At 38.6% G+C, this 25,674-nt stretch overlaps 1 protein-coding gene across 6 annotated transcripts in view; it reads left to right on the top strand.

Moving 5' to 3' along the window:
- LOC122799242 overlaps window positions 1-25,674 on the top strand; it is an 840,251-nt gene that overhangs the window by 385,605 nt on the left and 428,972 nt on the right. For all 6 annotated transcript variants that reach the window (XM_044068176.1, XM_044068174.1, XM_044068177.1 and 3 more), the window contains one exon: window positions 17,846-17,908. In XM_044068176.1, coding sequence (XP_043924111.1) covers window positions 17,846-17,908 — 63 coding nt within the window. The remainder of the gene's footprint in view (window positions 1-17,845; window positions 17,909-25,674) is intronic.

Here is a 25,674-nt window from a genome sequence, read left to right as displayed (position 1 = left end):
GTCCCATTTATGGAGTTGCAAAGCAGCTATTTTCACACCTCAGCAATACCCTGCTGCTATGCTCAAGTTGAACAGTTCCAGGAAGGGTTTGGACAGAATGTATTTGGTGCTGTTGATTGAACAACCAAGTATGTTGTTGGGGTTCATAGAGAAGGTGGTAATCTTAGATTTATAGATATAATAGAGACATGTTTTATATTAATTTTGGGGAAGAGTCTAAGGCAATTTGTGAAAGTTCAGTGACTGTTGTGTGAAGATGGCTCTAAATATATCTGCAAATATCCTAGTAATATCGTTAAGGATAGAATTGGTAATACCATTATCAATTAATTCAGAGATCAGACTACAGCTCAGTGTAGTTTTAATAATCTGATATAGTTAAAGAAATATTTATAAATATTATTAGTGCTGGTTGCAAAAATTCTTTGTAGTAACTTTCAGATTTTTGCTTATCTGTTCATTAGAGACTTTAATGTGGCTAGATTAATTATAGGCCTAAGCTTGCTACTTTTCTTTTATTACAGAGCTTATTAATGCTTCCATCCCACAAATGTGATTTACGTTTTCACTCCATAATACATTTTGTTCTGATTGGATCCACTTGGTTTGTACTGTTAGATGGGAGTAAAATGTATCACCATAGATGACAGCTGAGACAACATAGTGGCTGGAAGTCTTGCAGCTGAATAATATGAACTTGTCATATAGTTTTTAAAATCCTTAAATTTAGAGGTGTTCATCATGGTTGGTTTAGACTCTGTAAAGGAGAAGGTTACTGATTTGTCATTGGATTTGACCAGAGATGAGGATACAACATAAGTAGTGCAGGTAGGTGTGATGTTAATAAGGGTGAGATCAAGAAGAGTTTGACATCTAGTGAGACGAACTATTTGGACAAAGGACTTGGAATTTACTAAGCTATAATTTTTTGAGTGTACCCAGCTTTTGTAGTATAGGTGCTCCAGTTAATTGATAGACAGTTAAAGTTATCCATACAACTAGTATTTTGTTTTTTGTCAGTAGAATAAACACATTTAGACATAAATGGAAATGGAACATGCAAGGTGACATTCAGCAGGCTATAAAATGACAGTCTTCTTCAGAGCAACTTGAAGCTCAATAAAATCTGTCGGTGGGTTGTGAGAAATTTGTCTAGCGATAGTTAGGTCTCTTAGAAATATTGTTATTCTTCCACAGATTCTAAGAGGTCTGAATGCATAATATATGCTGAAACCTATAAAGGGGGACTGCTGGAGTTGAACTGAAACCACATCTCTGCTCCAACACAGCTATGGCTGTATTTAAGTTGAAGAACAGTCTCGAGAGCTGACAATTTACTGTGAATGCATTTGACATTATGTAACGAAACCTTCATTTATGCTGGATTGGAATTTACTGCAAGACTTTTTGTTTGCTGGAATATCCAGAAAATGGACTTTGTCTAAAAATGCTGTTATGAGAGCAGCAAGTGTTTTGGCAATTATATGAAACCCATACAACAAAAAGAACAGACCACCCATGATAAAGGAGGTTGAAGACTCAGTCATCACATTCCACACTGCACTTACTGGATCATTCTAAAATGACACCAGCTACTTAGCCAATTGCTAAAGCCAGTTGTCTTATTTTTGTATTTGATCATCATTCTGGGAAAAGTTAGTATTCCATTCAATGCCTGAGTCCCAGCTGCATTTGATACATCCACAGCAAGCTCCAGTGTTTCTGTCTGCATGTACTTCTTGGATGGGTCCCTCAGATCATTCACACCAGCATGAACCACCACTTTGTCACAGTCATGTTTGCCCTGTTAGACGAACTGTAGTACCCTCATGATGTTGCAGATTCTGGCATGGAAAACACAACTGTCACTCTGTCTGTGTCCAGCCTCGTGAGTGTATAAGCAGTTTTCCTGATGCTGAGACACCAACTACTAGGATATTTCTACTTTGGCATCCAGATTTATTGGCAATATACTGCTTACAGTTTCCAGCCTGGTGACTTACTGAGTTACATGAGTATGGTAAAGTTGTGTTAGTAGACTGCTGCTGAGGCTCTTTTGACCTGATATTTTGAAGATTTGATACAGGAAAAATATGAAAGCACTTTTTTAACCTTTTCCATTTGTAATAATTCCATAAGCAAGTGAGAGTTAAACCACCATCCACACTTATTAGTTCTATTTAGAGGTATCATACCATACAAAGTTCAGAAGAATTTGAATATATATATCAGCAAGCATGCAATTATACAACTGCAAGCTCTTTTTTTGCAGCTGATACAAAAATAAACTACAATGAAAATGTGCAGATAAAACAATGGCAATATGTCCTTAGACCTAGAACAATACTTCCGAAAACTTAAACATTTAGCTAATAACATTACAAAAAATCAGACCTAACAATGCTCTAGTCTTTATTTTTTCTAGAACCATATAATTTACATCAATGCAGTGGAATTTGAACTAGAAACATATTCCTTAGACTGAGCATATATGGTAGATTAACTGTACTTTTCCCAAATATAGCCCTCCCTAAATTTTTTTTCAGGGCACTGAACAAAGGGAAATATTAAATTCAACTTACTTTCCTGATTGTATCTGATTTATAATATTGATAACACGCCCATAAAAATAGATTGAGTGTTGAGGGACCTAGTAATACAGATAGTAACCTCAACTTTGACCACCGGGTAGCTATAGTAGTGAGGAAATCCTTCTGTGTGGCTCAACTTAGAAGTAAAGGCATGGCATCAAGATCAAAGGAAGTCAAAGTGCCATTGTACTTGACCCTCATCATCTTAGTTGTGATTGGCTGACCATAAAAAGCACTGAGCCAGTTAGACAACAATACAAGAAAAATGCTTCATGCTTACCAAATGATATAAAAAACATTGCATACCAAGACTATACATCCCTTGCTCTGAAGAGAGTATGGGCCTCCTCGAAACCGACTACCTGTATAGGTCCTCAATTGTCGAACTGCATACATCTCTGCCGACATCATCAGAGCTAAACCTAGTGAAAGTTCTAAAGTAAGCAGAGGAGAAGTCAGTCTAAGATGCAGAAATTAAAATCAATACAGAAGAAGATACAAGAGTACAACTGAAAGTGCAAAAGGATCAGATGAGAGAAAAGAAAATTGGGAATCCCAGAAATATTGTGCCAGGTATAAAGCTCTTCTAGAACAATCTCATGTTGACTAGGATCTGAAGCAGGAATAGCTAAAGAAAGATGAACTAAAATCAAAAGATGAAAGGCTATTAATGGCTGCCCATGATAGGAATGCAGTCAAGAGGTTAAACAGTGTTTATTAACCAGTAACAAAATTACCAATTTCAAAACATTTTTAGCATAAAATGCCACTCAAAATTATTTCATTTTAAGCCAGCAATGCACATACTCATCAATTACAACCACATTGTTGACTGTAGACACCTTATATGCCATATAGTGTTAAAAATGGCCATAGAAGACTGTTCTACCTTGCTTTACACAAATGCACAACAGTCCTGCAAAGCCAGAATAATGACTGACAAATAAGTAGCTGTACTGACAAATGAAAAACTGAAGAAAAGAACACGCTGTGAACAAGCGACAACACTTCACTCAGCTCGATGAAGAAATAAATGTAAAAAGCTGTTCTTATTCACTTTAATACCAAAACTAAATAAAATTAAGCGCTTATCGTTTGGGAAATATCCAAACTTCTTCAGATGTAGAGCAAGAGCAAAAACAATCAGCCCAGCAAAAATCCACTCTATATCATGAAGAGTTAATTGATTAATTGCCTGCAAGTGGATCACAGCACTCATTTAAAATTACACTTCACAGTTGCATTGTTTTTCTAGCAAAACCAAAATGAACCTAAAAACTGCAAGACTTTACAAACATCATGACACAATAGAAATTATTACTTTTGCTAAGAATAAATATAAATATATGTGCATATGTAATAAAACTAACACCCATCCCTGACCTAATTACTATGCAGTATTATGAAAACATAATCTATACAAAACAAGGTATATAAAAGCATAATATAAAAAATTGTTAATTCATGACTTTATTATATCATATTAATACTCTGTCAATAAAATAAAATAAAATAAATAACCAACCATTCAACCAAATAGCATGTAAAAATACCTAGGAAATTACCTAAAACATTTTTACCTAAGCAAGCTTTTTAATTTTAATATACTTGCTAAAGAATACATTTCGTTAATACCTGGGGGGGGGGGGCACAGGAGTTTAGTAACAACTGCCATTTCAATTCATGTTCTTCGAGCTGTAACTTAACAATGTTACTATCTAAATAGCTCACATTCTCATGTGCAGATACCTGTGTTATGACTCTAAATTTAAAACCATGGCCGTGGTAATCTTTACAGTGCCTAGCTAGAGCATTATCCATTTTTTGTTTACCAATAGCATAGATGTGCTCATAAATCCTGTCACGCAATCTACGATCGGTCTTACCGACGTAGAAAGCCGTTCAGGCATTGCACTGTGCAAGGTATACCACTGACCTGGAATTACAGTTGAACTTGCTCTTAGTATAAAAATTGTAGTTCCTTACTCGAAATTTTTCACCTGTTTCAATATAAATACAATATCTGCATGCATCACACCTATAAATTCCTACATGCCTATTGGATGGTTTTATGGTAGTTTCCATCAACTTCTTTAGGTTCTGTCCCTTCCTATATGTAATAGTCAGAGATACCCCCAGTTTCGCAGAGATCTCCTTATCCACTGAGAAGAGATGCCAGTATTTTTTAACTATTGACATAATCTCCTCAGCCTCGGAGCTGTATGTAAAAACAAATGAAATTGAGAAGGTCCTGTTCTGATGATTCCTCCTTCCCCTAGTTCATTGACCACATCTGTAAGGGGAGGACTCAGGGTGCCTATATTAAATGATTCATTTATAAAACAGTTGTTCAAAATAGGCTTGTATACACCTTAGGACCTTTTTAACTGGACTTCATTTATAATACCAGCCAAAAATTTAGAAGGGTAACCCCTGTTAAGGAACATATTCCTAAGATTTAAACATTCCTGTTGAAGATTATACAAGCAATATTTGAAATGTGTTCCTGGTTTTGCCCCCCCAAAAAAATTAATTTTAGCTTTTTCCAGATTTCTTGTGCTGCGAAGTTAAGATAGTTAGTTGAGTGCCAAGTGGATTTTACAAGGAGCGGAGAGCTTCAGGGTAAGAGAAGTTTAGTGCTACTTATAATAAATTGCTTGCATTGTTAGTAGCACAAAAGGTAGTATACTTGCATTTGATGCAAAAGGCTGTGGGTTCTATTCCCACCATATGCAGATGGATCACTGATACTGTACTGTGTTCTACTTTAAAGGGAGTGGATGCTGCAGTCCTATGAATGTCCTCCTTTGGAGGCGTTACCTAGTAACTATGTTTCAGTTTTCAGTTTGCCATCCATTTCCCATTGCAAAATTACTAGCTTATTTTTTTTAATGTAGCATAGGCAACTTATTCTTCAAGGGCAACAGGCACTTTATTGTAGATGAAACAATGAAATATAAAGTTGTTTGCTAGCAGCAACCTCTTCATTAGTTACAGATCCCTTTAATGTGGAATTAGTTAGATGACTTACTGCTGCAGAGATTTTGCATATATACTGATATTGGTGGATTGTAATGACAGAAGTTTGAGTGGCCTTTTATGGTTGAAATTCTCTGAAATGGGTAGTCTTGTCATTATTGGTTCATGCATTTTGTTTCATTGCTTACTAGAAGACTGTTCCAAACTACAAATTTAAAACACATTCTAACAAGTGGTGCTGTATTATACGAGGAATATAATTTAATACAATCAGGTTAATACAATCAAGAAGGTGAATCAAAGAATGCATACATGTATGCTTGCTCACAGGAGGCAGGAGATCAAAATAGGGGAAGAAACCAGTCACCAATGGAGTCCCCCAGGGTTCGGTGCTGAGACTTTTTCTGTCTGGCATAGACATCTGAAAAGTAGAAGGAAATATCAAAGGGCTTTGGCCAACTAAGTCTGAGATGACTGCAAGCTAGGAGCAGCTATTGAATCCCCAAATTACTTAGCCATTATAGGTTCATAGGTTCATAGGTAGTTACTAGGTTATTGGCCCTAGGGCCTATATAAGCCTAGCCAAACGGTACCCTGGCTTTTGCCACCCAAAAAAATTGTTTTCCTGTGCCCCTGTCAAGCAGAGCCACAGAAGTGATCCCCGGGGTGAATTTCCTATCACCCATCCAATCATCAAGATTTTTCTTGAAGAGTTCTACTGAGGAGGTTTGTTTGATATAGATAGGTAGTTTGTTCCAGAGTATGGGAAGTCTCTGAGACAGGAATCTATCCCTCCAGCATGTTCTGTTTACTGTGGTGACAAGGTTTAGGTCCCTAGACCATGTAGCTCAGAGGGATTGGTATTTCTTTACATGGAGCATGTCCAACAGCTCTGGGTTTGACATAGCTTTGTATGTTAGACAGAGATCGTCCCAAACAATAACTGATACCAGAATCATGAATTGAAAGGAGTGGTTCCAGCCCATCAACTTGTAGTTTATTGGCCGTTTTGGGCCATTTCCTAGCTCTTTTCAACCCTCCTGCTATAAAGCCCACTTTAGCATGCTTTTGCGCTTGTATACGACTCAGCACAGCTCCTCGTGGTGTCCTGCAGAGTTCTACAAGCAGCAGAGAGTGAAAGAGTGACTTTCCTTTGATTTATAAGTATTTTTCTGGCTTTCTTTTTTGACTGCTGTATTTTGACTGTATTTCGCCTAAAAGCATTTTCATATTACTAAACTAGCTCTGCAAGTTGATCTACTGTATTTGTGTTTGCTTCTGAACTGTTTGCACTTTAAAAAGTTTGTTTTTTGCTTAATTTAACTGTTAGGCTAACACACTCAAGTGCGCTAGCCGATTTAAAGCATTTACTGTTTGTTACTGTATCTTTTTGTCTGTTTGAAACAAAAAAAACAAAAAAAAAAAACAAAAAATATCCTTGTTTTCCTGCCTTTACTGAACTCAACCCCCTGCTATAAAGCCCGCTTTAGCCCACTTTTGCGTGCTTTTGCGCGAATTTGCGCAAAGTTGCTCATAGAGCAGTATCGGGCAGCGCCAGTTAATCAAGTTTAAACTATTTCTGGCTACGCAAAGTCTGCTCTTCAATTTTTCCTTAGAACTGCTCTACTTGCAATCTAAACAGTCTATTCTCTATCTGAAAAGCCCAGCACTTGCTCCTAAAGCATTTTTATACAGATAAAGCACTCTTAAACAAAAAGAAAGTACTTAATTCACCTAAATCCCCTTGAGTACCCATTTCCCTATAGGTCCTTTCTGACTCAGTTACACAGCAATCCTTTACACTATTCTAGCATGTCGAAGGGTCAGTTGCTGGCGTCCTCTCCTGTTCAGCTTGTGAATCTGGGAATCTTGAGGCAATGTTACAATTGCCTCATGTACACAGACAACCCTCTCCTCCTCCCAACAAATACAAATATATGTGAGAGATGCAACTATATAGCCAAACTGGAGGCTGAGCTCTCTCAACTCAGTACTGGCAAAACCAGTCAGGAGGAGAAGGTAACCACGCACACCACAAACCCAGTCTCACACAGACCTATCACAACTGCAAACCAAACACATAAACACACAAAGACATACTCGGAGGCTCTAATTAAAAATCTACCAAAACAACAGAGGCCTCCAAAGCAAACACCCAATCGACCACTACCTCAAGACATAGCACATGCAACACATAGTTCACAAAGTCAGTGTGCTAAACAGTCACAGCCCTTAAGGCCAAACAAGATGCCAGATACACTTGTAATAGGTGACTCCATAGTCATACACACTGACATCCCGCTCACCAGACTGAACAAGGAGAGGGTTACAGTAAGCTGCCTGTTGGGCACTAGAATCCGCCACATAACACAAGCACTCAGGTCACTCCAAAGCAAGTACAAATATGACTCAGTCATTGTCCATGCCGGTGTGAATTACCTGAGATGTACCTCCCTGGACTACATGAAAAGAGACATAGAGGAGCTCTCTGATTATGTAGCCCAGGCCGGTATGACCCTGACCCTGTCACCCCTGGGCTTCCGGATATTGGCCAAGGCTCTTGCCACCCCCATAGTGCCTTTTTTAGGCAAGGCTCAAAAGACAAACCCACCTCCCTAGAAAACACAAGTGAAAAAAAACTAAGGGTAATGCTGCTCAATGCCAGAAGTCTAAACCTCAAGATGCACACTCTCGCAGCCCTCCTCAGTATGGAGAACATCGATGTCTGTGCAGTGACTGAAACCTGGTTCAAGACTCCTGAGAGCACCCCAGCACTACCAGGTTATACCTCATATCATGCTTTCCGGCCCCAAAACTTGGACCGAACCACAAAAGGAGGGGGAGTATCCATATTCATCAAAGATACCCACACCTCCAGGTTAGTGATAACGCACAAAGCATCGGAGACCATCCAGGTGCAACTAACCATAGGCAAAACTGCCCTACAGTTTGTAGCATGCTACAGACCACCCTCTCAAACTCAGGAACCCCACTCAGCCTTCCTGAAGACACTGGAGAGCATGAATGTCTCTCCAAATGCCATCATATTGGGAGACTTCAACTACCAAAACATAGACTGGGAACATTGCTCAAGCCCCAACACCCTAACCCAAAGGTTCCTAGAATTCATAAACTCAAATGCGATGGAACAACTAGTCACCACTCCCACAAGAGGAGATAATATACTAGACCTGATCATCACAAACATGGAGACAAAATGCTCCACACCGGAAGTATACCCCTCATTGGTGAGATCAGACCATAAATTAATCTCACCCGAAATCCACATCCCACCCCCACCCCCTGCACAAAAGACCACAGTGAAGAATTTCTCAAAAGCCGACTTCACACTTCTTAAGACTGAAGTGTATCCTTCAAGGCCCCTGGGCCAGTGTAAACCACAACCCACACCGATGAATCCTTTATAAATGCCTTCTACGAACACCTTCAAGAATGCATGGATCATGCAATCCCTAATAAAACCAAGACCCATTCCCCCAAAGGCAGGTGCCCTATCTGGTGGACCCCAGCCATTAACAAACTTTACAACAGGAGGAGTAAGCTACTACATGACAGAGCAAAATCCCTAAAAGGGAAGGCATCTCTGATGAGTACTACCAAAAAACTACAATCACTCATAAAATCATCCAAGGCCAACTTTGAGAGAAAAATCACAAAAGACAATTACAAGGCCTTCTTTAGCTATGTTAGAAACCTGGGTGGAAACTCCCAGATATGCTCAGAGTTAGTCCAAAATGACACAAAATACACTGAATCCACAGACATTGCCAACATTCTGGCAGACAGGTTCAGTGCAAATTACTCCGCCCCCTCCCCCCCAAAAGGAGAAATATCTATCCCAGCAGAGTGTAGCCTCCCTAACACCTCAGATGCCCAGGTGAGAGCCGCCCTCTCCAAAGCTAAAAACACAGCATCAATGGGACCAGACAGTGTCGCGGGCTGTGTGCTACATGAACTCCAAGAGGAACTAAACCCGCACATAAGGCTGCTGTTTAATCTTAGCCTTACTACAGGATACGTACCCAAAGAGTGGCGTACAGCAACAGTGGTCCAACTCCACAAAGGAGGTGCTTCTACGGACCCTGGAAATTACTGCCCCATAAGCTTGATGAGCCTGGTCTGCAAAGTTATGGAAAGGATCATTATGGAACTCATAAACAAAGACATTGGGGACCTACAGACATTGGATCCTACCCAATTCTGCTTTGTCAAAGGCAGATCCTGCCTTTTGAACCTGGTCAACTTTTTTGAAACAGTCACTAAGGCCATTGATGAGGGTAAGGCAGTTCACACAGCCTACCTTGACCTTGCAAAAGCCTTCAACACAATACCCCACTCGGGCATCATAGACAAACTCACCAGCTTAAATGTAAACCCATATCTCACAAGATGGGTTGCAAACTGGCTCAAGGACAGAACCCACAAGGTCAGAATTGCTGGAGCCATGTCAGACTCTAAGCCAGTCACAAGCAGTGTCCCACAGGGCTCAGTCCTGGGACCCCTCTTGTTCGGCATTTATTTTTCCGAGGTGCAAGCAAACATAGGAGGATTGTGGCTGACAAAGTTCGCAGATGACTGCAAACTGGGTGCCATAATTGATACTCCAGCGGACACAAGCATCCTTCAGAGAGGCCTCATAGAAATGGATAATTGGTGCCAGAGCCATGGCCTTAAACTGAATGCCAAAAAATGTATAGTCATACCCTTTGGGAAAAACAAGGTACCCACAAATTACCACATAGGTGGTAATCCATTAAGTACGGAAGGGGTAATCAGGGACCTTGGGACCCAAGTTGACAGTAACCTCTCATTTGACACTCACATTGCCAAGGTGGTTAGGAAGACCTTCTATATTGCCCACCTTATCATGAAGGGATTCACATCCAGATCAAGAGAGGTCATTGTGCCCCTGTACTCTACTCTTATCAGGCCCATGATTGAGTACAGTGCCCCATTTGGGATGCATCTTACACGACGCCTGCAGCAGTTGGAAAGACCCCAAATGTTCCTCACCAAGAGGATAAAGGGTCTCAAACATATGTCATATGCTGCCCGGCTGAAGAATCTCCAGCTCTATTCAGTCGCATACCGCCTACTCAGAGGTGATCTATGCCTGACGTACAAGGCCATGTCCAATCCGGAATTAATGGACATGCTCCACCTCAGAAAATCCAAATCCATCAGAGCCACGAGAGCAAGAGATTTGAACCTCAACACAGAAATAAATAGGACATGCTGGAGGGACAGATTCATAACCCAGAGGCTCCCTACACTCTGGAACAGAATCCCAGTCCAGGTTAGGCAGAGCCCCTCACTAACTCTCTTCAAGAGAAATCTTGACGAGTGGATGGGAGATCGTAGGTTTACCCCGGGGGTCATCTCTGTGTCACTACTAGACAGAGGCACAGTAAACTAAACCCTAAATGGGCATAGTATTCTGATCCCAAGGGGTGGCGAAAGCCACACACACTCTGGCTAGGCTTATAAATGTCCTAGGGCAGATAGCCTAGTATGAACCTATGAACTTATGAACCTTTACTCTGTGTCATACAGACTGCTCAGAGGTGACCTGTGCCTTGCATATAGAGCAATCTCTCACCCAGCTTTAATGAAAATGCTGCACATTCACAAGTCAAATGGCACACAGGTCACTCACTCAAAGGACCTTAACCTAGTATGTGAGATCAACAGATCTTATTGGAGAGACAGATTTGTCGCACAGAGGTTGCCCACCTTTGGAACAAGCTTCCTATTCATGTTAAACAAAGCCCCTTGTTGGCCCTATTTAACCATACTTTGGACAATTGCATGGGTAACTGGAAATTCTCTGTGGGGGTTCTACCTGTGTCCCTCTTGGACGGGGAGAATAGGTGCTGATTGTAGTGTCTGCTTGAACCAGATGAACAAGATACCCTTGGTAACATGGGTTGAACTTGGCTAGGCTTGTAAGGGCCCTGGGGTCATTAGCCTAGTAACCTCCTATGGACCTCTGATTCTATGGACTTGCATGTAGTGTGCTTCATAGAGTCTCAGTGCACTGGTTTGCATCACATCAATATTCATGAGGATTAATGAAGCCTGGAGGGGTCTATATTACCAAAGTGAAAAACCCTATTCCCGAATACCTAAACTTCGACACCTATATGGCGAACAGCGAAAATCCAGAATGCACTAAACCAAGAAAAAAAAAATATCGAACTGTCATAGTTGGCCAACCCCACCACCCGCTACATACTACCTACCCAAAGAAAATAAATAAACCACACACATACACTAACCAAACCCTACTTCTAACCTAAGGTAAAGCACCAAAACCCTACCTTTAACTCTACACTAAACCCCACATACACAACTAACTATGCACTATCCTTAACCCCTCCCTAACCCTAAGGTCCGTAACTACCACACACGTCCCCTGCACACATACACCCAAACAAAATAAATAATCCACATACATACATTTAACAAATCCCTACCTCCAACACTACACTAAACCCCCCAAACACACAACTATCTATGCACTATCCTTCACCCCTCCCTAACCCTAAGGTCCGTAACTACTGCACGCTTCCCCTACAGACATACACCCAAACAAAATAAACAATACACATACATACACTTAAACTAACCCTACTTCTAACACAACACTAAATCTTACATACATTACCTATCTATACACTTACCTTAACCCAAATCCTAAAACTAAAGTCCTATATATCACACAGTTACGTTATGGAGCTATACCACAGATAGACCAACCAAAATAAATCAACATTTTGGAATTCACGGTTTTGTATGTTCAGGATTTCCATAATTCGAGCAATACGTGTTGACGTCTTCGTATTCGCTCATACTTTTTTTGCGTTTGTAAAACAGACCCAGCCAGGAGGTTCCAGGCAGTAGACTGTATAACTCAACCAGTGGCTCTGAAGGCAAGGGTGCTGATACTTTATCAGCATTGTTTTCTTTAAGTTTTTTATCTGACTGATTATTTATGATGGGCATCACTTATGGATGTCAGAAGCAAAAGTGTGTATACTCACATTCTCAATTGCTAAAGAGTATTTTTTACTTCTGCCTGATTTCTCCTTTAGCATCTATCAGGAGGATCTGTATCACATTATTGAAATTCCAAAATGTCGAACACCATAAGCACAACCTTGGAATCTCGAAATGTGATATACTCGAACACTCAGAACAGCAAATTTTTTCCTTGTTCCGAGAATACACGTACACAGCACAAGCACACCAAAATACATAATCCACACATACACACTTCACAGAACCCTACACTAAACCGTGCATACACTACTAGCTATCAACTTACCTTAACCCAACCCTAACCCTAAGGTCCCTAACTAAGGTATACTCACATTACCCGCTCCCTAACCCTAAGGTCCCTAACTATCGCACACTCACCTTACCTGCGCCCTAACCCTAAGGTCAATAACTATCGCACACTCACCTTACCCACTCCCTATCCCTAAGGTCCCTAACAATCACGCACTCACCTTACATCAATCCGTTCGCACACTTACCTTAAGACAGCCTGTCACCTTCACACCACAGTCAAGGAAATAGCGAAGCTGAAGAAATGGCCCACTGAATACTTTCCCTAGTAAAATATTCGGTGTTCTGTAGTGTCGCTATTTCAAGCGTTCGCTGAATTGGGGTCGATATTATAACATTCAAAGTTTTAAGACTTCAGTGTTATAATATAGACCCCTTTCGGGAAACAGTTAGTAGTAATTCATGTTTTCATATCATTAGCTTCCATCAGTCAGCACCTCATTAACAGATTGATAATAACAAGCATTATAACTCTGAATCCTGGTAAAAATGTCAGGTATTTCTTTCTGCATATAAAATGGCTAGAATAGGTGATTACATTGGTTATACTTTCCTGATAGAAAACTGTTCTTGTTCAAAACTGTTTATTACATCTAGTGATGGCGCTCACAAAAACCCAAGTGTAGCCTGACATCAGAATGACAGTTTACATATTTTTTTAGCAATCATATTTTATTAATTTTGGTAAGTATGAAAATCGACTTATATATCACAAACATAAGTAAATTGATCACAGTACCATTACAACATGTACAGAAATTAAAGTTAAACCACCAGTGCAACAAATTCCAGAGAAAGTAAGGATCAGTAGCAAAGCAGTCCCTAAATGATTTTACTTTCCAGTATAGACAATATAAAGCCACCAATCACAGCATGTATGGATTTGCGTTCCAGATGACAATATCTTTTCTTGTAGACAAAAGAACATGCTCTTGGGATAAATCTTGTTAAACTTAGTACTTATGCCATAAATCAGAAATCTATTAATGGCCCATAAAAACTTTTGTGAGCACATCCATTGTAAAATACCTCAGTTAATGAAGAACCACCTTAATTCTCAGTTCAATTTATGAAATAAGTATATCTACTAAACAATTCTACCATTAACAACTGTTTATCTTTGAAGATCATAAGCTTTTTTTTAGGTTGTCAATCAGAAAAGACCAGAAAGAATGGATTGATTTTCAGGTCTCTAAAAACTGAAATGTATATGCAAACTGAGTTGTCTCCAAAGATCATTCCATATGGTATACATATTTGCCCAGTACAGCTAACTTAAGGGGAGAGACGTTGGCACTGTGAGGATGAATAAATTGCTGGTGGATACATTTGGTAAAGGCTAGATACATATATACAGTCTTACTATTAATTCTTCAAGAATGTTAACCAATAATATGAAACAGTCAGAGTATGATGTAAAATTTAAAAATGAGTTATAGAGAAATGACAATTTGTGCTTTTTAGGTCGATCATCTACTGTGTGGCAAGCCTAAGCTTGTTCATCTCAAAACTGAAGTGCGCAGATGATGTACGAACTGTAATCTGTTAGGAGAGGAATAACACTTTGCTTTAGTTTCCATTAATTCCTTGTGTTTTCATTTCACAGAAATACAGTATTAATGTGATTCAGGCAAATGAATTTTGGTATATAAACTAGAATAAGCTCCACAGCTTATTATCAATTATAATGCCACAACAAACACATGGTTGCATCAGAATTAATTAGCTGTACCTTCCAATAAGAGTTTAATTATCTAGAATTAGTATTTCATGATGTGAATTTTGAAAATATATAGGAAGTTGTCAATAAAAGTAATCAGCTGTATTGAAATATCTAATTTTTCTGTATTTTAATTACCATAATTCAAATCATATATTGATACATCTTGATGTGAGATGGCCATAATTCCTAAGTAATTTTACTGGCTTAGATGTGGTATAAAAATACAGGTTTGAACCTTTTTAGACACCCTCTAGTTTTAGGATGAAAGATTATTTAACTGATACAAGGACAACTATTACTCCATAGAAACTTTCACATTTTCTTTGATACCTGATTTAAAAAGATCAGATAGAATACCTGAAATTGAATTGTTGCAAAAATAGAGAAGGCTGGAGAGGGCTATATTAGCAATTCGAACACACAATTGTCCGAACGCCGTAGCATCAACCTAGGAAGTTCAAAATGTTAAAATCGCAAAGCCGTGGAACACCAAATATTTCCACAGGGAAAAAAATCGGTGGGCCATTTCTGAGGCTTTGCTATTTCCTCCACTGTGGTGCGATTTCGGAGCTGGTATATTTAAGTAGGGGGTGAAGTGCACGTGTGTTTTTTTGGTTTTGTACCAGAACAGCGATTTTTTTTTCCCCTGGGAAAAAAATCGCTGTTCTGTGTATTCAAAGTTATTGTATTTTGAACTTCCGCATTCGACATTTCTGTAGTCAAACTTATTGATGTGCGACTATGTTATATAGTCCTGGCTGGAGAATATGTCCTATATAATAATAGATAATATGGCCACTAAAGTAAATGCAATCTTCAGTTATCTAAGTCTGGGATGATTTTGCTTAACCTTTGAACAAAGAGTGAGTGAATAAACGTGCATATTAGGTTTATACTTTGCATAAAGGCATCTAATCATTTTCAATGAGATATTATATTTTGAAAGTAAATATGAAAGCATTAAATTAAAAGTGTTACTAAATCAAATGAAGATTGACTTCAGATTGTAATAAAATTAAACCTGCCTGATGTCTTTACATGTGGACTTTTGGCTTATACATTTCTTTCTGAGTTTGGTAAAAAAACTGAAGGTGTTTTGCAGTTGGATATCTAGAATTTTTTCTTTAACTGAGGAAGTAATATTTGAACTCTGGCTTAATTAAACGAAACTGGTCAGAACGGCTGGACATTAAGAATATTTTGTACCTAGCTGATATTCAAATAGTGATTGATTCAAGTCACAAGTAGACATACAGAGAGAGAAAGAGAGAAAACTTTTTAGACCTGCTACTATTAGTCTGATACTCTGCTAGATGTTAAATGCACATTCTGAGAATTTTACTGGTTCTCTTGTAGCGTACCTGTTAAGAATTAGGTTACTTTCCCCATCTTTTTACATTAGTATATTATCATTTCTGCTGAGCAGCTGAGAAAAAAGTTACACTTGATTTCAGAATGAATTGAGTAGATTATGTGACTCCTTATAGCACTGATATCACTTGAATAAATTCACACAATCAGCTTTTAAAAAATCTACTGCACTCATTGAGTTACAGCCATGGGAATTATCAGTATGAAGGACAGTATTCTGCTTTTGGGAAATGTCCTTTTTACTACATGCAATTGTGTATGAGTAGGGAACAGAGATCTAAGTACACTGATCTTTTAAAAGCAACTTTTTCAATTATCAGGCAGCAGTAAAAATTGAACATTTCATATAAAAGCACATTTCAGCCAAGCAGTTATTGACAATTTTTAGAAGTAGAGCAGTGAATCTGTAATGAATGTAACATTTAATGCATGACTATTAATTCTTACAGATTCACTTAAGACTCATTTCTGAAAGATTAGTTGATTGCAGGAAACAATGCTATAAATAAGTGGACAAATTATTTAATTTGTATTCAAAATGGATTGAATACTGAGCAGACTGAGTGATGTGGTGAATATTTGACTAAGGATATAGAGACAGCTCAGTCTGATGTAAAATACCTTCACTTGACCTATATCTCATTTGACTGACACCCATTTGACCTAAATTTAATTTGACTGAAAATTCATTTGACTGACTCCCATTTTACCGACATTTAAGACATAGACTTGTTGTGGGTTTTCTTTCACCTGTGACTTGCTTGTGATAAAAAGAATTACTGTAACTTAAAGTGCTTAGTGTTAGAATTCCGATAGTCATGTGAAAAGTAGTGTTGTAGTGTTTGTAAATGTGGGTTTGTCTCTTTACTTTTTTATGGGAAGTATCTAAAGTAATTTGGTGAATGTTTTGTGCATTCCCAGCAGTAGTGGCAGTGTGTAGAGTACTGTAAGGCAAGTTAAACGTATATGTCCTTTTCCCCACTGTAGTGCAAACCTGAAGTTAGTGTATATAATTGGGGGGGGGGGCACAGCCCTCCACATTTAAATTGTGGGGAGGGGGGGTTAGCCCTCCACCTAGTTTGGTTGTACATTGCCCAGTTTCTGTTAAGAGGGTAATAATAGTTTTCAAGTTCTAGAAAGGGTTAGTTATTGGTGTTCTAACTGTGCTTGTTTCTCTATGTTTTAAGATTTAGTATTAGTATGTTGAAATTTAGCATTGTAAGCTGTCAGTGAAATGGGATTTAGGTCACATGAAGTAGACCCATATATATATATATATATATATATATATATATATATATATATATATATATATATATATATATATATATATATATATATATATATATGTATCTGTGTGTGTGTGTGTGTGTGTGTGTGTGTATTTTGTTATTTTGTACCCCTTAGAAAGCCTGAGGGATATTCTTTTGTGATGGTAAGCAGAAAGTCTGCAATTCCATGCAGATATACCCCACAGTCTTATGATGGCAGAATATTTGCACACACACACACACACACACACACACACACACACACACACACACACACGCACGCACGCACACACACACACACACACACACACACACACACGCATACACACACACACACACACACACACACACAAAGCATGCACATTAGTTTAGCTCTTGGTTGCATGACTGGGAGGTAGAAAACAGATTGGACAAATGCTGATGATGTGGCACTTCACATAAATAACTATATATCTAAAGAAAATGATTGCAGTCTTTCGTAAATACATTATTCAGACATTTCTCACAGGCAAAGCTAACTTTCTGTTTTTCCTTTACAGAATTACCATCTGTGGTTCAAAGTTCTACAGCTATCCCTCAGATTAATACAACTGTCAGAGAAGGTAAGCACTGTAAGGTCCAGAAGTAAATTAGAAACATCTCTGTGCACTTTCTGACATGTAAATCTTTGTTTCCAACTGATCAAGGAGCAATGATAATTTTTTCTACAGTTCAGAGATGAGAAAACAGTTCAACTCATTCTCAGCTGTAACCCAACTAATCTCTGCCTGAAAATTGTAGTAAGATTTCCTATGGCCATCCCATTCACAGAACCTCCCATGTGTCATCCATTCTTCATGAAAAAATGTCCTTCTAATATATCCTAACTCTGTCCCTGATATACATGATTAATACTGAAACTGGGGATAAGCCCCACCGAAAATCATTACCACTAACTGCTAAACATAGTCAAAGGACTCAGTCTTTTGCCCCTCCTGTGCTTATTTGCAGACAATATAATCTCAGTTGTAAGGTCTCCCTTACCATTTCCTCCAGTTAGAGCAGTCTCTGCCCGAGTGTCCCCATCTGATAAGCTGTTGTTATTTCAGCACCATGAACTACCTCTTAATGGATGTTACCTGTACAACCCACTGGTGCATCACATGCCCTTATTCTTAGCTTCACATTTCTCCTCCCTGCTGCCATCTTCCACTGTGAAATTTTGGGGTCCAAATTGAGAGACATGAAATTAGTAGGAAAATGTAATCTTGCTTGTATTCCTGGAACTGAATTAATCATTAAGTCTTAGTGAGTACCTTCAAGTCCTGCATCCTGTTTTTAGAAAATTTCACCATGACAATACTGATATGTACACTGTATTTTATATATCATAGAGAAAGGTAGGTCAAAAATTAAAAAAAAAGGAATGGGTGCACGGATGACAGGATTAAAAAAAAAGTTTCTACTCCTGGTGTACACACTAGAGCTAGGACTAAAAAAAGGGGTGTTGAATCTTCAGGAAATGGAAAAATTCCAACAATTGGTTTTGGCCAGGCTCAGGGAGAGGGAAGGGTGAAGGAAGAAAAAAGAAATCTACAAAAAAAAAAAACTGGCAGATTATGAAAGAGGCATAAAGGTGACAAATGAGCTGTTGTGGATAAGGAACACATTTTGTATTGATACTCTTATGCAAAAAAGGCAAATTTTCCAAGCTGGATATTTAGCAAGACTAAGAGAGAAACTAGCGGAAAGAGAAATACTTGCACAAGATAAACAATCAAATGATAGAGACAAATATTAGTGATCTTTAACAGAACAGATCAGAAAAAGCATTATATAGACAAAGAAACACTGGGGCACCTGCAAAAACAAACAGAATAAGTAAGAAAAAGTAAGCAGCAAATGCTAGAGGTGTTTGAAAAGCATAAAAAATAAACATCGACATGGGAAAGTAAAAAGGGATCAGATACGGTGTCATATCCATGCAAAGCAGAAAGTCAAACTAAACAATACAAAAAAATGAAGGAGACCAGTACAAAAGTCCATTTGAAGATGCACAGTAAGGGAAGGGGCAGGAAGGAATGATAACCCTGACAAATTTAATGTACAGTTATGATAGGCCAATGGATCCACATATGGAGGAGCAATAAATGAAGCAGGTTGCAAGAGAAGAAAATATATTGCATGACGGTGCTCTGGAACCTCCTTTAGAAGACTAAGAGTTAAGAAAGAAGATACTCTCGGTCAAGAGGACAATGGGCTAAGGGAAGAACTTTGTCACAGTCATGTTTGCCCTGTCAGAGGAACTGTAGTGCTCTCATGATGCTTCAGATTCTGGAATGGAAAACACAACTGTCACTCTGTCTGTGTCTAGCCTAGTGAGTGGATAATCAGTTTTCCTGATGCTGAGACACCACCTACTAGGGCATTTCTACTTCGGCATGCAGATTTAGTGGCAATATACTGCTTACAGTTTCCAGCCTGGTGACTTACTGAGTTACATGAGTATGGTAAAGTTATGTTAGTAGACTGCTGCTGAGGCTCTTTTCAACTGATTTTTTGAAGATTTGATATTAGGAAAAATATGAAAGCACTTTTGTAACCTTTTCCATTTATAATAATCCCATAAGCAAGTGAGAGTTAAACCACCATCCACAACTTACTAGTTCTATTTTGAGGTATCATACCATACACAGTTCAGAAGAATGTGAATATATATATATCAGCAAGCATGCAGTTATACAACTGCAAGCTCTTTCTTTTCAGTTGACACAAAAATAAACTACAATGAAAATGTGCAGATAAAACAATGGCAATATGTCCTTAGACCTAGAACAATACTTCTGAAAACCTAAACATTTAACTAATAAAATTACAAACAAATCAGACCTAACAATGCTCTAGTCTTTATTTTTTCTATAACCATCTAATTTACATCAATGTAGTGGAATTTGAACTAGAAACATATTCCTTAGACTGAACATGTATGGAAAATTAACTGTACTTTTCCCAAACAAAGCACTCCCTAATTTTTTTTCAGGGCACTGAACAAAGGGAAATATTCATTTCAACTTACATTCCTGATTGTATCTGATTTATAGTATTGATAGCACCCCCATAAAAATAGATAGAGTGTTGACGGATCTAGTAACACAGATAGTAACCTAAACTTTGACCACCAGCTAGCTATAGTAGTGAGGAAATCCTTCTGTGTGGCTCCACTTAGAAGTAAAGGCATGGCATCAAGATCAAAGGAAGTCATTGTGCCATTGTACTTGACCCTCATCAGCTTAGTTGTGATTGGCTGACCATAAAAAGCACTGAGCCAGTTAGACAACAATACAAGAAAAATGCTTCATGCTTACCAAATGATATAAAAAACATTGCATACCAAGACTATACATCCCTTGCTCTGAAGACAGTATGGGCCTCCTCGAAACTGACTACCTGTAAAGGTCCTCAATTGTTGAACTGCATACATATTCGCTGACATCATCAGAGCCAAACCTAGAGAAAGTTCTAAAGTAAGAAGAGGAGAAGTCAGTCTAAGATGCAGAAATTAAAATCAATACAGAAGAAGATAAAAGAGTACAACTGAAAGTGCAAAAGGATCAGATGAGAGAAAAGAAAATTGGAAATCCCAGAAATATTGTGGCAAGTATAGAGCTCTTCTAGAAAAATCTCATGTTGACTAGCATCTAAAGCAGGAATAGCTAAAGAAAGATGAACTAAAACCAAAAGATAAAAGGCTAATAATGGCTGCCCAAGATAGCAATGCAATCAAGAAGTTAAACAGTGTTTATTAATCAGTAACAAAATTACCCATTTCAAAACATTTTAAGCATAAAATGCCACTCAAAATGATGTCATCATAAGCCAGCAATGCACATACTCATCAATACCAACCACATTGTTGACTGTAGACACCTTATATGCCATATAGTGTTAAAATGGCCATAGAAGACTGTTCTACCTTGATTTACACAAATGCACACCAGTCCTGCAAAGCCAGAATAATGACTGACAAATAAGTAACTGTGACAACAAGATCACTCATGTTCATCCGCATATAACCTCTGTATTCAGTAATAATACCATTTTGCTGATTGCATGTATATCAGAAGTCAGAGTGTGGTAAAATTTTAATAATAATAATAAGAATAAGAATAACAATAAGAATAGCCAAAGACATGCATCTTATTGTGACAAAATAATGAACATAGTAATGTATTTCAAATTTGTTTTACACAACCGCATAGTAGCCACAGCACATTATTATATCTTAGCTCGCATAAATGCACACTAGTCCCTGAAAAGCCAGCAGTACTCAAAATAAGCAAATTAAAAAAGGGTAAGTTACTTTCATACACACATATAAACTACCCCAAACCACAAGTTATAGCCATTTTATTAAAGAAGTACAGCTCAGATGTCTGAGTGTGATAAAAATAGATCTCGACAATATTTTCAAGTTTGTATCACAGAATAACACAGATGCCAACTTGCTTCACACAAATATATATTAGTCCAGCAAAATCAGATTAATAAGGATGTAAATTGAGCAAATGACAAAATTGTAAGAAAATTTCATCCACAGACAACCTCCATCCCCACACAGCTCTTATAGCCACTTTGTTGACTGTAACTATGAGATACTGAAATGTAATAAAATGATAAAAAATAAGTAAACAAGTGAAAAATAATGACCACATAGTAATTTATCTGTGCTACCTACAAAGCAAAATATTCACCATGCAAACATGTCTACTGTCCATATCTGGTTGAATTCTACTCCTTACTGTCCCACAAATCAGATAGATCATGGGATGGCAAAAAGTAGAAAGCCTGTGAATTGACTGGTCAGGTGCACCTGGCTTTCCCCATAAAGTGAGACTTGCCCTGTGTTTGTGCTTCCATCAAAATATCTTCCTGTTCTACATTGCACTGTCTTACCTAAACTGGTGGGTAGCTGCAGCTGGCTGTAGCTGTAGTTGGTAATATTACATTTGTGCAATGTATTGCTTATTCTGCAATTACAGGATGTTATTTGTAGGATGTATATCATAATGTTTTTGCAAGGGAAAGGATCCTCTGTTTGCAGTTCCCATTACAAGAAACATATTTAAGACTAAGCTGAAAGAATTCTGATTTTGTGCAAGGGTCTATGGCAACTCAATTCTCAAATCAGCTGCTATTGCTTTGCATTCACCCTACTGAATAGTTTTGTTAGCAGTTTTGTTGCACTACCAAGATAATAATCATTTCCTCATGTGGTCTGCTGGCAATGATGATGCCATGAAAATGTAGCTGAATTAATTGATGTTCTTCTTCCCAAATGGAATGATAGAAGTTTGGATAATAACAGTTCCTTGCATTACTGTTGCCTTCTACAGATTTTTTGACTTAAAACTGTGGTACTAGCTTCAACGGAATTTATTTTTTGTTATCGGCATGTGGTATAGAAAGCAGTGATAAAGAGTTAGAACCAAATGTAATACTCTTTGATATTCTTTCATGATGGTGTGATTCATGTAGATCTTAGGAAAAACTGCACATGGGCACAGACACACACACACACACACACACACACACACACACACACACACACACACACACACACACACACACACACACACACATACACAAACATGCACACACACATGCACACACACACACACACACACACACACACACACACACACACACACACACACACACACACACACACACACACACACACACACACACACACACACACACACACACACACACACACACACACACACACACACACACACACACACACACTTATGCATAATGGAGGGGTACTGCACGACACTTTCCAAACTCTCTAAGGGAGGTCATGAACTGCCTCTATCCAAAAAATCCATTTGAATAAATGTATGTCATATCCTGTTACTGCATCTTCCTCTTTTTTTCTGATCTTGTTGCACCATGATTTTTGTTCAGCTATTGCAATAAGAAATGTATAACTTTACACTCTGCACTGGCATACTGACTCTTGTTTTTTACAAATGAAATACAGCATAATATCTCACTGTAGTTTTCTGAATTACTAGTGTACATTTTTGACATCTCGAATATGGGACATACATTTGGGCGGCCACAGTGGTGCAGCGGTTAGCGTTACCACCTCACAGCAAGAGGTTCTCTGGTTCAATCCTCAGTTGGGGTGCCTTCTGTGTGGAGTCTGCATGTCCTCCCTGTGGTCATGTGGGTTTCCTCCACGTGCTCCGTTTTCCTCCCAAAGACATACTGTAGGTGGATTGGATACTGTAAATTGGCCCTAGGTGTGAGTGTGTGTGTGTGTGTGTGTGTGTGTGTGTGTGTGTGTGTGTGTGTGTGTGTGTGTGTGTGTGAGTGTGCCTTCTGTGGAAAGTTGGGCGCCGGGCTGGAAACTCGACACCGTAAAACTCCACTGCCAATCATGACAGGTGATCTGCTGTGGCGACCCCTAACTGGGAAAATGCCGAAAGAAGAATATGGGACATACTTTATCAAACTGTTGAGTGTTTTTGAAGATATCAGTAAATTCTACTTTAAAAATAATTTCCAGTATACCAGCCCGACATAATGATATATGAGCAATCCTAGAAATCTGTACTTTTTACAAGGGAATGTACATCACAAAATTGAATTTTTCCTCTAACCCCATACAGATGTAACACCAAGGTCACACCAGCTCACTAGAAAGACCGTGTTCAAAGACATTTTTAAAATAATTGATTGTGACAGTAGATAAACAGACTGATGAGACAGCAGTATAAGGAAACTGGACTATGAGATACTGGTCATCAGGAAAAAAGAGCAGACCTGACTTTGCTTATAAAGTACAAAGCCATAAGAGATGTTTAATGAACTTGGATAATACTTTGATAGTCTAATCCCAAGCAGAGGGGCTGGACTCTGTTGTACTTGATAGAACCAAAGCAAGATCTTTAAGGAAAAACAAACCTGCCTGGTGGTCAACTGCCATTAATAGGTTATACAATAAGAGAAAGAAATTGCTGTCTAAGAATTTGAAGAAATGGTCTCAAAACTAGAAACACTCCCTCCTCAACTTAAACAAGCAAATAAGACTCCTAGTGAAGTCCTACAAAGCTAACTATGAATCCAAATTAGCTTCCCTAACTAAGGATAACCACCAGATGTTCTTTAGTTACATCTGTAATTTCAAAGGTAAGGCCCAGATTTGCTCTGAAATCGTAGTCAATGGTATTATATATGTAGAATCTGTGGATACTGAACCTGTCGGCTGACAGGTTCAGTGAAAACTCACTCCCCTGTCCCTGCCACATATACCCCAAAGCATCCCTAACACCTGTCCCTAACCTAGTATCTCTAAGGACCAGGTCTTAAATGCCCTAACCAAGGCCAAAAACACAGCCTCTGTGGGACCAGACAACATCCAGGGCTGTATTCTACATGGGATAAAACAGGAATTAGCATCACCATCGAGCATGCTTTTCAATCACAGCCTAAGCCCTGGCTTCATCTCAACAGAATGGAAAACAGCTACTGTCATCCCTTTGCACAAAAGGGGTGCATCCATGGATACCGGGAACTATAGACATGGGTGGTGGAACCATAAAACCAGGGGAAGCAGGAGTCCCCCCCACACACACACACTTTTACAGCTGCAAGACCTGTCAGAAAAAATTAATGAAGTGGAGTTTTCACACTAACGTGGATTCACATGCAGAAGATTAACTAAACTAGCTGTTCTTGTTCTCTTATTGCTCTGTGTTACAGGACTTATGTTGCTACTGTTCTGTTGGTGCTGCCAGAGCCAGAGTCATGCCGGCAAGGAGAGTTTTGTTCTTTTATTTGCAGGCGTTATGCTGCTCCCCTGTGTGTGTGTGTGTGTGTGTGTGTGTGTGTGTGTGTGTGTGTGTGTGTGTGTGTGTGTGTGTGTGTGTGTGTATAAAATGCTCCAGTTAGGTATACCTGGTTTTTAGTGTTACTCAGGCTCAAACAAGAGCCTTAATTCTCTACCCATACCACCACATGTGATTCAGGGAGTTGAGTCCATAGCTCTCAACTGTCCAGATTTTCACAGCATATTTGGCTCATACCTTTGGTCTGTTCCTCTTAAAATGTATGGTTTTCTGGCAAATCAGTGAGAACTGAATTCACTAAATAATAATAGCCCTTTATGTTTCAGTCTTCTTATCTTTCAGGAAACACATGGTAACACAAAAGATTTTATTTTAGCAACTTTCTAAGATTGTACAAGCAATATTTAAAATGTGTCCCTGGTTTTGCCCCCCCCCCCCAAAATAATTTTTTTTTTCAGATTTCTTGTGCTATGAAATTGAGAGATTTAATTGAGTGCCAAGTGGATTTTACAAGGACCTGAGAGCTTCAG

The sequence above is a fragment of the Protopterus annectens genome, chromosome 4.part0 (assembly GCF_019279795.1).
Source record: "Protopterus annectens isolate FY-2018-M chromosome 4.part0, PAN1.0, whole genome shotgun sequence".
NCBI lineage: Eukaryota > Metazoa > Chordata > Ceratodontiformes > Protopteridae > Protopterus > Protopterus annectens.
This window is presented reverse-complemented; position numbering and strand designations above follow the sequence as displayed.